At 41.9% G+C, this 13,518-nt stretch overlaps 1 protein-coding gene across 3 annotated transcripts in view; it reads left to right on the top strand.

Annotated features, from left to right (window-relative positions):
- The first annotated feature begins 1,535 nt into the window (after positions 1-1,535).
- CDK14 (cyclin dependent kinase 14) overlaps positions 1,536-13,518 on the top strand; it is a 337,412-nt gene continuing 325,429 nt past the window's right edge. For all 3 annotated transcript variants that reach the window (XM_079300341.1, XM_079300340.1, XM_079300342.1), the window contains exons 1-2: positions 1,536-1,698; positions 8,049-8,080. In XM_079300341.1, coding sequence (XP_079156467.1) covers positions 1,608-1,698; positions 8,049-8,080 — 123 coding nt within the window. In that variant the 5' untranslated portion in view covers positions 1,536-1,607. The remainder of the gene's footprint in view (positions 1,699-8,048; positions 8,081-13,518) is intronic.

Here is a 13,518-nt window from a genome sequence, read left to right on the forward strand (position 1 = left end):
AATTCCCTTCCATAACATGACATAGCCAACATTGAAAATGACATTTTAGCTCCTTTTTCAAAGATGTTAGCAGGGTCAAGAGGATTCACACTTCCAAAAACCTTTTTATCAAACTGTCTGTACATTCAAGGGTTATACATAAGACATTTTACAGCACTACTGTACTGCTATACAGCAGGACAAGCTCCCATTATCTTCTATGCCATAAGAGATACATGCACATTCTTCTCATAGTAGATTAAAATAGATAATTGCAATAGATTTCCACCTCAAGATACTGCATACTGTCCACCCCTGCTGCATTGCATTAGAAAGGTTCAATCCCAAGCCCAGAGCACAGAGTTGCAGATGGCTTGAACCCAACTCATCTAAACACTTGTCTAGACAAATGTGCATCTGAAACTGAGCTTAGACACCGTCTAATCCCAGTAAATGGTGTTAGGTATCCTCAATAAAACCCAAGTTCATTTTAACCAGATAACACGCATTAACATACAATTTGAACCACAAAGACCTGGGCTTTAAAATCTTACCTAGCATATTGTTCTCGAAAAGTACCTACTTTATACTTTGGACTAGACACGACCATTCATTTTGATGGGCTAAACTGATTTATTTTTCAATAATGCTGGTTCAATTGAGTTAACAAGATCAAAAGCTCCCACACTCATTAAGTTGCAGGCTAAGGCACTTGAATGCACATTATCTGGCTGTGCCTGGAGGCGCACGGGGAGAGGACCCCGAGTTTCAACTCGACGGGTCGGGTTCTCTCGGGGAGCGAGCCTTTTCTCCGCAGCAGCTGGGGCAGCATCCCTCACCCTCCGCCCGCCCTGGGCTGCCTCCTTCCCCGCCGAGCCTCGGTCAGCCCGGCCCGGGGCACCGCAGAGATCCCCGGAGACCGCGGTGCAGCGGCGGGGGCGCGGACAGCGCCGGCCGGACACGCTGCTCCCCGAAAGCCACGGCCAGCGCCTTCCCAGCCCCCGCCCCGAGCGCTCCCGACGGGAATCGCCGCATCCCTCTCATCCCTCGCATCCCTCACATCCCTCGCTGCCCGCATCCCTCGCGCTCCCGACGGGAATCGTCGCATCCCTCGCTCCCCGCGCCGCGCACATCGCGCATCCCCCGGCCCGGCCCCAGCGCTCCCCGCCTGCCCCCCTCACGCCCCCGCCGCCGCCGCCCTTCCTCCCCGGGGCTCCCCGGCCCGCCCAGGCTCCTCCTCCTCCTTTCTCTCAGCGCACCCTCCCTCCCTTCCTCACGCCCTCCGTCCGTCCCTCCGCCGCCGGCGCCCGCAGCCCTGCCCGGACTCTGCGGCGGTCCCTGGGCGCTCCCGGCGCTGCCGCTCCGGCCGCGGGGCAGCGGCGGCGCGGGGCGATGAGCGGGGCGCTGGCGGAGCGCAGCCCAGCAGCTCCAGCGGCTCCAGCGGCTCCAGCGGCTCCAGCGGCGGCGGCAGCCGCGGCCGCGGCGTAGCTCTCCTTTCCCGGGCGGGACCGGCGCTGTCCCGGGGCTCCGCGGGGCGTGGGGACAGCCCCGGGGCCGGAGGGGCCGCGCCTCCCCCGGAGCCGGGCGAGCGGCGGTGGCGGCCGGCGGGAGCGGGGGGTCGCTCCCCGATGTGTGACATGATCGACTCGCAGTCCGCCGAGAAGATCAGCAGGATGAAAAAGTTGCGGAGAACTTTGTCGGAGAGCTTCGGCCGAATAGGTGAGTGCCGGGCCCGGGCCCCGGGCGTCCCGGCAGGGAGGGGACGGGGCGGTGGGACCAGCGCTGCCGGACTGGGAACAGCCGCGCGGCGCCGTCCCCCAGAAACGTTCCTTGGGAAGAGAGCTCGGGAAATAAAGAACTCCCGTAGCCCCAGCAGTGCTGGATGGGTCTGTGATGGAGTTAGCCCAATATCGGCTGGGAAGAACAAACTGTGCATGAGAGTTGACTCACGTGCCCCCATTGCCGAAGAGAAACCTCGACAGAAAGCAGTCGGTTATTTTCATTTTGTTGCAGGTCTGGTAATTTATTTTTTGTACGGGCTGCATGTTGTTTTTAGTTGAGAGTCTGAAGCAGGTATTAGCGGCCCAGTGATTTAGGGGGCCAGACAAAAGACGTCTGTCTGTCATCTGCTGTGAAGTCCTGTCGCTCTGTCACTGCCATAAAGCATCCTGAGGCAGCGTCATGTGAATGCCAGTGCCGAGCGTGCTACCTCCCGATGCCACCACACCGTGTCTGGTTTTGACACCAGTTTATTTTGCAGTTGAATTTGTTATTGAGAACAATGCCAAAGAGTTCTGGTCTGCTCGGACTGGTGTTTCTCTGAGTCTTTGGCAGGCTATGTTGCTTAATTCACTGTTTAAAGCATTAATTCCCAGTGACATCATCAACACGCAGCTAAGCAGGGAGACAAGGTCCTCTGAGAGGAGGTGAGAAGTGTCCCCGAGTTGGTGGGACAGCGCAACGGAGGACGTGCAGTAACACGTGAGAGCAGATGCAGCAGCCCCTGTCCTTGCAGACCTTCTGAAAGGGCCCTTGCACAGTCCTTGGCCGTGCACTGTCCATTTGGGAGCTCTTCCCTTTCAGCCAGCCTGGCTGGGACAGCTTGCAGAGCTGCTTTGTCCCGGTGAGAGGGTGTCAAGTGTGTGAAGTGCCGGTGCAACCAGGAGCCTGGAGCTGGGTTCTCCCCATAACCCTACCTAGGAGATGTGCTGGCACACTTGGGCATTTTAATTTTTCATTGCTGTGTATGCATTCAAGTACTGTAAGTTTTAAAATGATGATTGTGTTTGAAATCAGGTATTTTTTATTGTCCTATTCCAGGATGAAAAAGACTGAGAAAAGATTTTTCTTGCTTGTAAACCAGAGAGTTTCAAGGGGAAATGCAAAATTTCAGTTGTAAAGCAAATATCATTTCACTGTTACAAATCTCTCTGTTCCCATATGGAAACAGCTTTCACCTATCATCAGTCTTAAAACTTGTAAATTACATATAACTTCCTTTGATTAGAAAAAAAAAAATGAAGCAGTCAGGTGTTTGGTCTGTTACATGTCTCTGTGCGTGTATAAACACTCTTCCACAGAGCTGTGAAAGGGTTTTACTAATGGTGGAAGTCATTAACAAAGAAAATGTTTTGAATGAGGATGCTGCTTTGTTGTAACAGTGACAGTCCCGTTAATGCCTTTTAGGGATCAAGGCCCCTCTGGCTGGTAATTTCTGCATGTTTTATTTGGCTTTGTTGGGTGATCATCTCTTTTTGTCATTTTGCACAAATTAAACAAGTTTTTAGTTTCCTTGGGAGCTCTGGCCTGGTTTTAGAGACACGGATATTTATGTCTAAAAGCTTATCCAGTTCTATGTGTATATGTACAGAAGTGTAGGTGTGTGGTCTGGAATGTGGTTTGTTTGTTTGTTTGCTGGTGGTTGTTTTGTGATTAAAACACAGCTGCTACCAGCAAGTTTGTTCAGTCTTCAGATGCCCTAGTGTATTGATCATCATTCTGGTAACTGCACTTTGAGCAAGAAAACTTCTAATTTTTCTGTATGAGGTTTGAAGATAGTCCACCCCCTGATGCCAGAGCCACAGATAAGCCCAAGCAAAGAAATTCTTAACTAGCATACCAGGAAATCCTTGGTTAAAACATGTGCTGTACTTAACTCTTATATTGAAGTGAAGGAGAGAAAACAAAAACCTCATTGGAAAAAGTCTTTCTGGGTATTTGACATTTGGGTTTTAAAGCTTTTTTTATAAATGCTGATTTCTTGGTATGGTTAGCAAACTACAAAAAAAAAAAAATCATTTGTAACTTTTTCAGTTATCTGTTCAGTTGTGATTTGTCATAAATAATAAATTCCTGACAGTGGTAAAGGCCAGGTTGGATGGGGCTTTGAGCAACCTGGTGTAGTGTAAATTGTTCCTGCCCATAACAGGGGAGTTGGGATGAACTTCAGGGTCTCCTCCAACCCAAACCATTCTGTGATTCTATAAAACAGTGATGATATATAAACTTCTTCTGTTCTGCTATAATGTCTGTGTTTTTGTAGGCTAAAGTATGCAACACAGTATCATGAGCATAGTCATATAAATGTTGTGAGAGTACTGTAGGGTTTGAATAAAACATTAGTGAGTTAAACCTTCATGTGTTGCAGTAGGAAGGATCTGAAGATCATTCCTGAAATGATAAAGCACTGCCTTCCCCCAGTGTTGGCAGTATTCCATCTACCAAATGCAGTTCTCTCAATACTGAAAGACCCCAAACTTTGGTACCTGATTTTGATACCCAAGTTTATATTAGCCTCTTGGATAAGAGTGATGCAAATGTATCCTGATTGTCATTGGCAGTGAGCTTTATTTTTTGGTAGAGCTTGTGGGTTAACACTCAATAAACTGCATTTCAGACCCACTTCTCTCCACCAAGTAATCCTCTCAATTTGAGAAGCTGTAGCTGCAATTAATTTATGATTTTTTTACAGTGCAGTAAAGTATGTTAGGTAATGTTTGAAGCTATTTTCCCACCATCTCTAGACAGTGTAGTTATTCCTGGGGCACAGCAGAGGCCCAAAGGGTACCAGCAGCAGCTTCAGGAAGACTTGACCCATTTTCTTAGCTGTGAACTGATGCTTTGCAGCCAGTGGTTTTCCTGGAAGAGGGTGATGAAGATCTGGCTCATCAAACAAAACTGGGCTTAGTCCTGTAACTGTTAGAGTACCTAATATTGGAAATGTTTATTTTGCTGAGTTGAAAATTGCGATGTGTGAAATTGCCCATTCAGTGAGCCTTTTCCTGAACATTTGCTTTGTGCCCTTGTGTGCAGCTCTGACAGAGGATGACACAGTGCTTGGTGTGCTGGGGGAAATGTGTGTGGCCTCTGGTGCTACAGAATGGCTCTTTGCTGCAGAAATTGCATACTTCCAATTCTAGAGAAAGGTACTATCTTAGCAGCTTAGGCATCCTTTCTCCTGGCAGAAATTTTCTGTTGTTTAAAGGAGTGTCCCTCTTAAAAGTTACCACATCATAAAGAACTTGTGTTGCTAAAAATCTGAGAAATAGACATAATTCTTTTCATTCATTAGTTTCTGCCAGCCTATTCATTTTTATATGAACATCCATATTAGTTTAAAAAATTTGGTTTCCTTGCATACAGACTGTGTTGACCATATAAGTGAACACCCCATAACTGTATGTTAACCAACTTTTAGAGATTCTGTTGACTCACTGTTTAATTTAGCATTTAAACCTTTATTAAGTTTGGTTCTTAGTTTTGTCCTTTTATAATTGTGTAATTAAATTATTAGTGAATAATTTAATAAAAGTAGTAGTCATCTTTGAGTTATGTGAAGAGATCTTAGCTGTGCCTTTGTTGAAGTCCATTTAGTACCAGAATCATTTTGAGATCTCTTCAGCTCATGCCATTTAACTCCTGTTGTCTTACGAGTTTCTTTAGCCAAAAACTAACACCAGGTTACAAAGGAAGCAAGAAAGAGAGAAAACATTACCCAGATTGATCACAGTGTGCTGAAAGCAATCTGTGGCCTTTCTGAGCATCCCTGGGCTTTGTTACTAGCTCCTCACTGATACAAAGGTTATCTCTGCTAATCTCCTCTGATGTACATCCACATAGCTCACATACCTGAGATAATGAGAAGTTCATTTGTAAATAGTTTATTTTTTTTAAGTTCAGCAGAACTATTTTTTAACAGTTTAAAAAGGAAAAAAATTGCATCAAGGAGAAAAAGATATTTTTAATATAGTTTGTTCTGTAAAATATGCTGCTTTGGTGTTTCCTTTGGGAGATGCTATATAATGAATTTGTTGAGACTGATATTGTTGTTAAACAGGATCTCATTAAATGGGTGTCCAGAACTCTCATACTCTTTTTGTGATTCTTAAAAGCCCTTTTAGTCAAAGGTAGAAACTAAACACAAGCCAGATATTGGCATTGGATCAAAATCTTCCCATTTCTTGTTCTGTTACACTGTGAATTTTGTTTAGCAGTCTGTTTGCCTATTCCTGTAATGTTCTGGTGGTGTGAAAATCTTGTATTTTGGAAAGGGAGAAAAGCTTGTCAGGATGGCCTAGGTGTGTCATTTACTAATTTATAGCTTGTATGGCATTGTGACCTGAATGGTAATTGAGAAGATCAGAAGCTGTTCTTAAACAGTGTTCCACAGGTTGGGGGTTTTCCTTCTCTTTCCTTCTCTTTCCTTCTCTTTCCTTCTCTTTCCTTCTCTTTCCTTCTCTTTCCTTCTCTTTCCTTCTCTTTCCTTCTCTTTCCTTCTCTTTCCTTTTCTTTCCTTCTCTTTCCTTCTCTTTCCTTCTCTTTCCTTCTCATAGTTTGAGCACTTGGGATTGGCAGTCTGAAAATGTTTTGATCACCCTTCAAAACCATAAAATATATATTTAACTATCAAAATGTACAATGTGTACAGATCTCCTCAGCAACAAACCTGGGTTTGTTTCATTGTTTTTATCACTGAGGAGGAAGCCCAGATGAGTAACTGTAAAGAAGTGATTTTCAGAGGTTTGAGGGAAGCCATGGTTTGTGTCCTAAAGAAATGGGATTTTAAAGGGAAAGGAATGCTGGACATTCCCTTCTTTTCTGTGCAAAGGTAACTGGGGTTTGTGCCTTGCTGCCCATGGTGGAGATTCTGGAGGTGGAGATTCTGGAGGTGCAGCACAGGTGGTATTGCCTCTGTACCACCTCTGATGCAGCTTCTACAGTTTTGGCATTGCTCTTGTTTTGTTTTTGCTTGTTTGTTGTGGTTTTTGTTTACTTTTATTTCTGTTTTGTTTGGTTGGTTTTTGTTGTTGCTGTGGTTTTTGTTTTTTTTAGTTTGTTTGTTTGTTTTGGGGGTTTTCTGGGGTCTTTTTGTTTTGGTCTTTTTTGGTTTGGGTTTTTTTTTTTGTTTGTTTGTTTTGTTTTTTGTTTTTGGAGCTGGTAACACAGTTGCTCCTGAATACAAGAGTTGGAAGAGGTTTAGAAATTTAATAGTGATTTGAAGGCAGAAGGAGCACCTAAAAGAGAAAAAGAACTACTGGAGTCTAGATCCTCAACCATGCTAGGTGCTTAAATATTTATCTCCTGCAGAAATATGCAGGAGTAAGAAACATTGTGCTGCTTGAGTGATGAGCAGGGACCCTTCTGGTGCAGGTCTGCACGAGCTGTGTGGTTGTTCAGATGATCTCCCCCAAACTGAAGACCTTTGTGATGTAAACTGAGCAGAAACAGTGCAATCACCAATGCAATGGTTTATTTAATTTTAGCTCTTCAGGAGAGGGAAACAAAGAGCACTTTCAGGTCATAGCATGCAGCACGTCAAGTGCAGTCCCTCGTGGGTCTGGTTGAGAAGAAGAACCAGTCTTGTGCCTTTAGACTGACACAGTTCAGTGCAGATTTTGAGGAATTAATTCTCTTCATCTTTCAATAAAGATATCCAGTATGCTAAAAGAAAGCTTTTCATCAGCTTAATCTTTGCTGCAACTGCAGAATTATTTGTGTCTTCATTTTCTCACCAGTTCACGTTTTCTGCACTGTTTTTCTTTCCTGTGTTTGTTGATTAATTGCTTGTTAACAGTGTAAGAAAGAAATCTCTTCTGCTTTAGTGTAAGTCATTCTAAAAATTATAAAAGAAAAAAAGATAAAGGAAAAAACTTATTACAATGCATATTACTTCATAAAGAGTTAGTACTTGACAAACTGAATACATGGTTAAGTGTTTGTTACACTTTTCCCTTCTGAAGTTCAGTCAAGCTCTCCAGAAAGGGTTTTCATACTCACTAGAAATTAAAATTAAAAAACCAAACTCACCCTTACCAACTCTTATTTTCTTTAACCTGAGAGGATATTTTTCATAAATATGTAAATTTACTTTCTTAGAAACTCTCTGTGAAGTTCTACATTGCATTTACAGATTCAGATTTTGAGTATAAAATTGTGTTTCACACCAGCCTGTTCTTTCCTATTATAACAGGAAAATGATGCTCTCTTTCTTTTTTTTTTTCTTTTCTGGTGTTTTTTGTTCATTGAAATGCAGTACAGATAATAATTTATTTTTTCTTTTTATTTTAAAGCCTTGAAGAAGGAAGATAGCAACTTTGATGAGGTAGGTTAAATGTCTTTGTACCTTGCATAGTCCAGGTATGCCTTTAGTATTTGTCACTGATGCTAGCAGAAACCCACAGATAGTAGTTATGATGTGCATGTCAATTAATATGTGCATATTGCTCATATTTTCATTTTGCAAATAACTACCAAAATAATTTGTTAGTCAAAGGGTCTGAAAGGAACACTTAGGGGTTTTTTTTTGGATTTAATACAACTGAATGTTTTAAGAGAAGTGGCCATTTAGAACTGCTCAATGCTGAGAAAGGTTGCATGCAGGGAAAACACTTTATAGAACTCTGCCTGTGATAATTCCTGTAAGTGTAGGCCTGTACTGTAACAGGCAGAGAGAAATCTTCACTCCTGAGAGAGCACTTTATGTAAAGTGCTGCTACACTGGCTACTTGCTGAATATGTCAACTGAGAGAGATGCTTATTATGAAATTAAAAAGAAACCCAACCCAACAGCACAAAACCAGCATCTAGTCTATTGGTAAAACTGGTATTTGATTATTTAGTCTAATCAGTTTGAAGTCTTGACCTATCTGTGATATGATTCCCAAGTTAACTTGTAAAATATGCTGCACATGATTTGTGCTTGAGAGTTCCAGGTCAGTGCAAGTTATCCCACAGAGCAAGTTCCTGCAGGAAGAGGGGTAGACCTTGGTGTGATGACTGGTGATATTGTAGTCAATGCTTGCCTTGTACTTCCCTCTCCCACCATAGCTGGAAGCAAATGGAAGTGTTTACATGTGATGTTACACTTCTGGCATTTCTTCTTCATTGCCTGCTGTAAGCTTAAATTCTTGGCTGAATAGAGTGAGATAGCTGTTGTGTAATGCCAGATTCTAGAATAAATAAATGGTGATGCAATGTCCTGGATTCTGGATCAAATCAGACTCCGTCTCTTTCTAAACTGATCACACTGATGCTAAAATACATCAGTAACAATATGAATGCTTTGTGGTTTTCTGACATGTGTTGCAAAAGGTGTCACTCACCTTGACCCCGCTCAGGTCTGGAGTGAGGGTCATGGGGTCAGGCTCTCTTTCCAGGAGCTCTGTTGCATCATGCAGTAGTCCTGACTATTTTATTTCTCTTGTAACACACGTGGAACTTGATTCCTCCCTAAAAGTTACACCTGTGCATATATATGCAGATATGTGGTTAGTAAACTGAATCCTTGTTTTGCAAATCTGGTCTGTTCAGTATTTTCATCTGAAGGCTGCAGTGGTATATTTGTGCTATAACCTCTCAATAAGTAGTAATACCTTGTATTAAACTTGAGTTAGAATTTGAAAGGATCTATTAAAAAGCATTGGCATATGAAGATGGCAGTTCTTCTTTCCCCTTCCCTTCCCCAGGATTGTTTATCTGCAGGTTGCATTTATTTTCTTTAAACCTGATTTTCTGCTTTAACAGGAGACAACTTGAGCAAATTTTTATTTAAATTCAAGGGGGTTGGGGAAGAAATAATCTTTCAAATATGTTTTTAGTGGAATCTGACAGATTGTTGCGATGAGCTACTGCAGAAGCAGTAAGGGACATCTAGTGGGAAGGGTACACAAAAGAATTTTCTTCTATTTCCTGTAAGTATGGAGGAACTTGATGTGACATTTGCATCAATTGAATCCATAGCTTTAGGTGTCATTTCTTAGAAGAAAGAAAAATGTGTTGAGATTTTATGTTGTCCTTATTATCTCTTCAAATTGTACACAGTTCCTGGTGATTTTCTAGCCTGAAGTGTGAATCAGAGAATGAGCTGTACCAGGCATCACTTAATTCCTTTCTTTTCAAACATCCTTCAAATCAGAAGATGAAACAGATGTTGGTAGCAATAATGTACCTGATTTAATAACCTACTTCTAAGGAAGGCAGTATCTGTGAGATGAGGAGTGGGTGCACATATTGGTCTTAGGAGGCCATCCTGAAAAACACTACTAAGACCATAGCAGGATATTTAAAAAAGCTGGCTTGTACATGTGGTATTGATGCAACAGGGAAACAGTTCTGAAGAAAGTTAAGATGGCAATAAGTGGGAGTATCAGATGAGAATATCAGATCAGAGGAGAGAGGAAGTAGTTTTCCAGGTTGTCCAAACGCTGTCAGCTTTGGGCCTCCTGCTACAAAAAATGAAATAGTCAGCTATTGAAACAGGAATTTCATTTAACAAGCAGCACATTCTCCTTGTATGGTTGGTGAAAAGATGCTCTTTTATGCTGCTGACAGATGCTGTGTATCTCTTCTCAGCCTGTTTCCCTTTCCAAAGGGAGGTTGCCTGTGGAGCAGTGCTTGAGCAAGAGTGATGAACTTGCAGGGGGACTTTATGCTCTGGCAGGTAGAGGAGAAGGACTCCTGTCTTAGCCTTTCAAGTGGTGACCATAACACCAGGACAGAAGTTGGCCAGCAGGGACCTGGTATCTCTGATGGAGGATAGAAAGTGGCATGAAGAGGAATATGGCCCTCCTTAAGCTGCAAGGTCTGCATTTGTAGCTGAATAGGTTGTCACTTTATTCTGCATATTGTAGGTGCTATATGAGGTGCTTGCTTGTCTCTCAGGAACTGAGGGGAATAAATTGAGCAGTTCAGTGGCTCTTAATCTACCTGCTTTAATTGCTTGCAGCAGCTGAAAAATGTACAACGCTACAGAAACTTGTCTGTCTTTTGAAGAGAAACTACTAAAAATTAAGATTTCAGACATGACAGGCAACTGTGCCACATAATTGCTTTCTGTTGGTTATGAAATTAATCTATCTAATAAATAAGGACCAGAAGAATCATGAGCAGTGAATCCTGTGAATAAGTTACAGGTTAGACAGTATTTTTATTTGTAGAATTGTTTCTGGGATCTTACTGCTGTATTTAGTCCTACCCATAAGGTCAGAGCACAAGAGTGTGAAGGAGTAGTGTAAGGTTTCTCACTTTTTAATACCTCAGTTTTTAATACCTCTTATGTTGCTTTGATTAAATTTTAAATGAGAAATAAAAAAGCCAGTTTTCTGTAAATGATGCCAACCTTTACTTTGGTCCATGAGAACATTGAATTAATCCATTTAATAGATTTAGGGGTAGCCTGCTCACCTTCCTAAGATGTGTGACATCTTCCAGAGACTCATATGAATAGAGGAGTGGATACAGATCACTTTTTCTAGTCTCTCATTCAAAGCAGTAATCGTGTGGTTTTGTTTTTTGTTTTTTAACCTTTAGCCTCTTCCTTTCTGTCATACTGGTCACATTGTGGGAACTGAAACAGAGGCTTGTGTCAGTACGTGCAGAAATCAGTGGGAAGGTTCTCAGTATTTTCAGTGGTTTGTGGATTGGTTTCCTCTGCCAGGGAGTGTCATGAGAGAGGGGCTGTTCTTGCCTGTTTTCAAAGTTTTTTGAGTAAGCACCTTCTTGTATCCTTAAATGTGCCTTATCTACTCTCTGAAAATGGCAACTTTGAACCACCCTCTCCCCACCAAAGTAGCTGCCCTCTTTTTCAAAGCAGCCTAAGTTTCACTCTCTGGGTGTAGGTTCTGGCACAGTTTGCATCTGTTTTGTTGTTTTAGGGGAAGCACTGATTATCTACATTGAACATCGTGATAGAAAATGAACACCTCTGAGGAGGAGCACTCTGAAAACAAATAAATGTTCCTTGAGTGAACATTTTATTTGTGCTTCAGTAGTTTGTCAAAGTTCAGATTAATAATTTCCAGCCATGCAAGATTGCTTTGATGTATTTGGACCACTGTATATATATACAGATGTTTCTGCCTTATAATGATGGTACCGATTTATTTTTCATTACAATGTGATCCAGGCCAATAACAAGTGGCTGAATTGTAGCCTATTTGTTGAAATAGCATCCAGGGTTGATGTGACTAAACCCATCTAGGGTTGGTGGTAACCTCTTCCTTTGGTTAGCTGGTTGCTATTACAATTTATTTCTAAATTACTGTCGCAAACTGTTTGTTCTTGTCTTTCTGTTGCTGGTTACTCTGAACACTTAAATCATGTTTTAAGACCTTCAGTCATATGTATGCACACAATAAATTAGTATCAATGTCACAATGAAATCAAAAGAAAATAATTTTCAGCCTCAAAATAAACATGAATGTATTTGATTATTGCCTCTTATAGTGAGTTTTATTGCTATTATTTAGCTGTATTTTAGTGTTAATTTTTACTGATATCAACAGCACTTTTTTTTAAGGCCATCTTTCTTGGGAAATTAGGATACTGTGATTGTGCCTGCTGCATGCATAGTGCTGTCTGACTTCACCCAGTGACTTTGAAGCTGGCTGACACTAGATGCCTAAATGCTGTGGAAAAGCATGTGAGCTGGCTGAGGGGTAGAGATAAGAATCTCCTCTGATGGAAAAGCTGAAATGCAAGTTCTTGTGAGCATATGAGAATGAGGTTGGATGTGTTATGAATACTCTGACTTCAGCAAAATCCTAAACACTCATCTACTCCTTACTACATTTAGAGTCTCCAACTCTGAGGAAGCCAAATTTCATTTATTTCACTCATGGAACAACTTCTGTGTGTTTGAAGTGGAAGTGTGTGAAAGGGGAGGGAGTTCTGCCAAGTTAATTCTTGATTCTGTAATGTGCTTGCTCTCACAGTCTCTCTCACCCCAAATAAAAAGGCTACTCCCTCTGTGGGATGTTGGCATGAAAAAGGTCTTGGTTTAGAGGATACTCATCTCTGAATCAGAACTTTTGTGTAGAGATTATTTTGACTTTGAACAGTTAAAGGAAAGGGTGTAGTTGGAAAAAAGTAAAGCTTTGTAAAGCATGAGCAAGAGGCATTTGAATGCCATAATGCAGGTGGCACATAATACACTAAATAAATGTTCTGATATTTTATTATTTTATTTATAGTAAGTATCTTGAGAGAGATATTTATGTATGACAAAGATTAAAAACCCTTAAAGCTGAATTTGGAAAAAAATACTAAAAGTATAGGTGTCAAAACATTTTCTAAATAATAGCAGGGAACTGGGTCAGAAAAACTTCATCTGGTAGTTAGGTTACTTTGCCAAATGTGTACAAAGGTGGAACAATGTGTCTGTTCAGATATATTGTCACAAAGCATATGAGAGGAAACAATTTCAGACAGAAGACAACTCAGTATTGCCAGTTGCTGCTTTTGAAGTGTTACTTGATGCATGACACAGACAAATGTTTTTTTGGTGACAAGAGGGAGGTGAAGGCTCAGTAATGTAATGTGATGCCTCCTGCAGGAGGACCACCCTCTTGGGTTAGGGAGATCTTTGTGTGTCTGATAAAGATCTTTCCAGACTGCCACCTTTGGGAGGGAAGATGGGTGGGGATGATGTTGTCTCCTGAGCCTGTACATGGCAGAGATTTCCCAGGAGATGGTTTGTGTTCTTACCACCCCTTAATCTCTGTCTTCTTTTCCCCAGTACTGCTCTCCTACACTTGTGAGGTT

This window comes from Erithacus rubecula, assembly GCF_903797595.1.
Source record: "Erithacus rubecula genome assembly, chromosome: 3".
NCBI classification, from domain to species: domain Eukaryota; kingdom Metazoa; phylum Chordata; class Aves; order Passeriformes; family Muscicapidae; genus Erithacus; species Erithacus rubecula.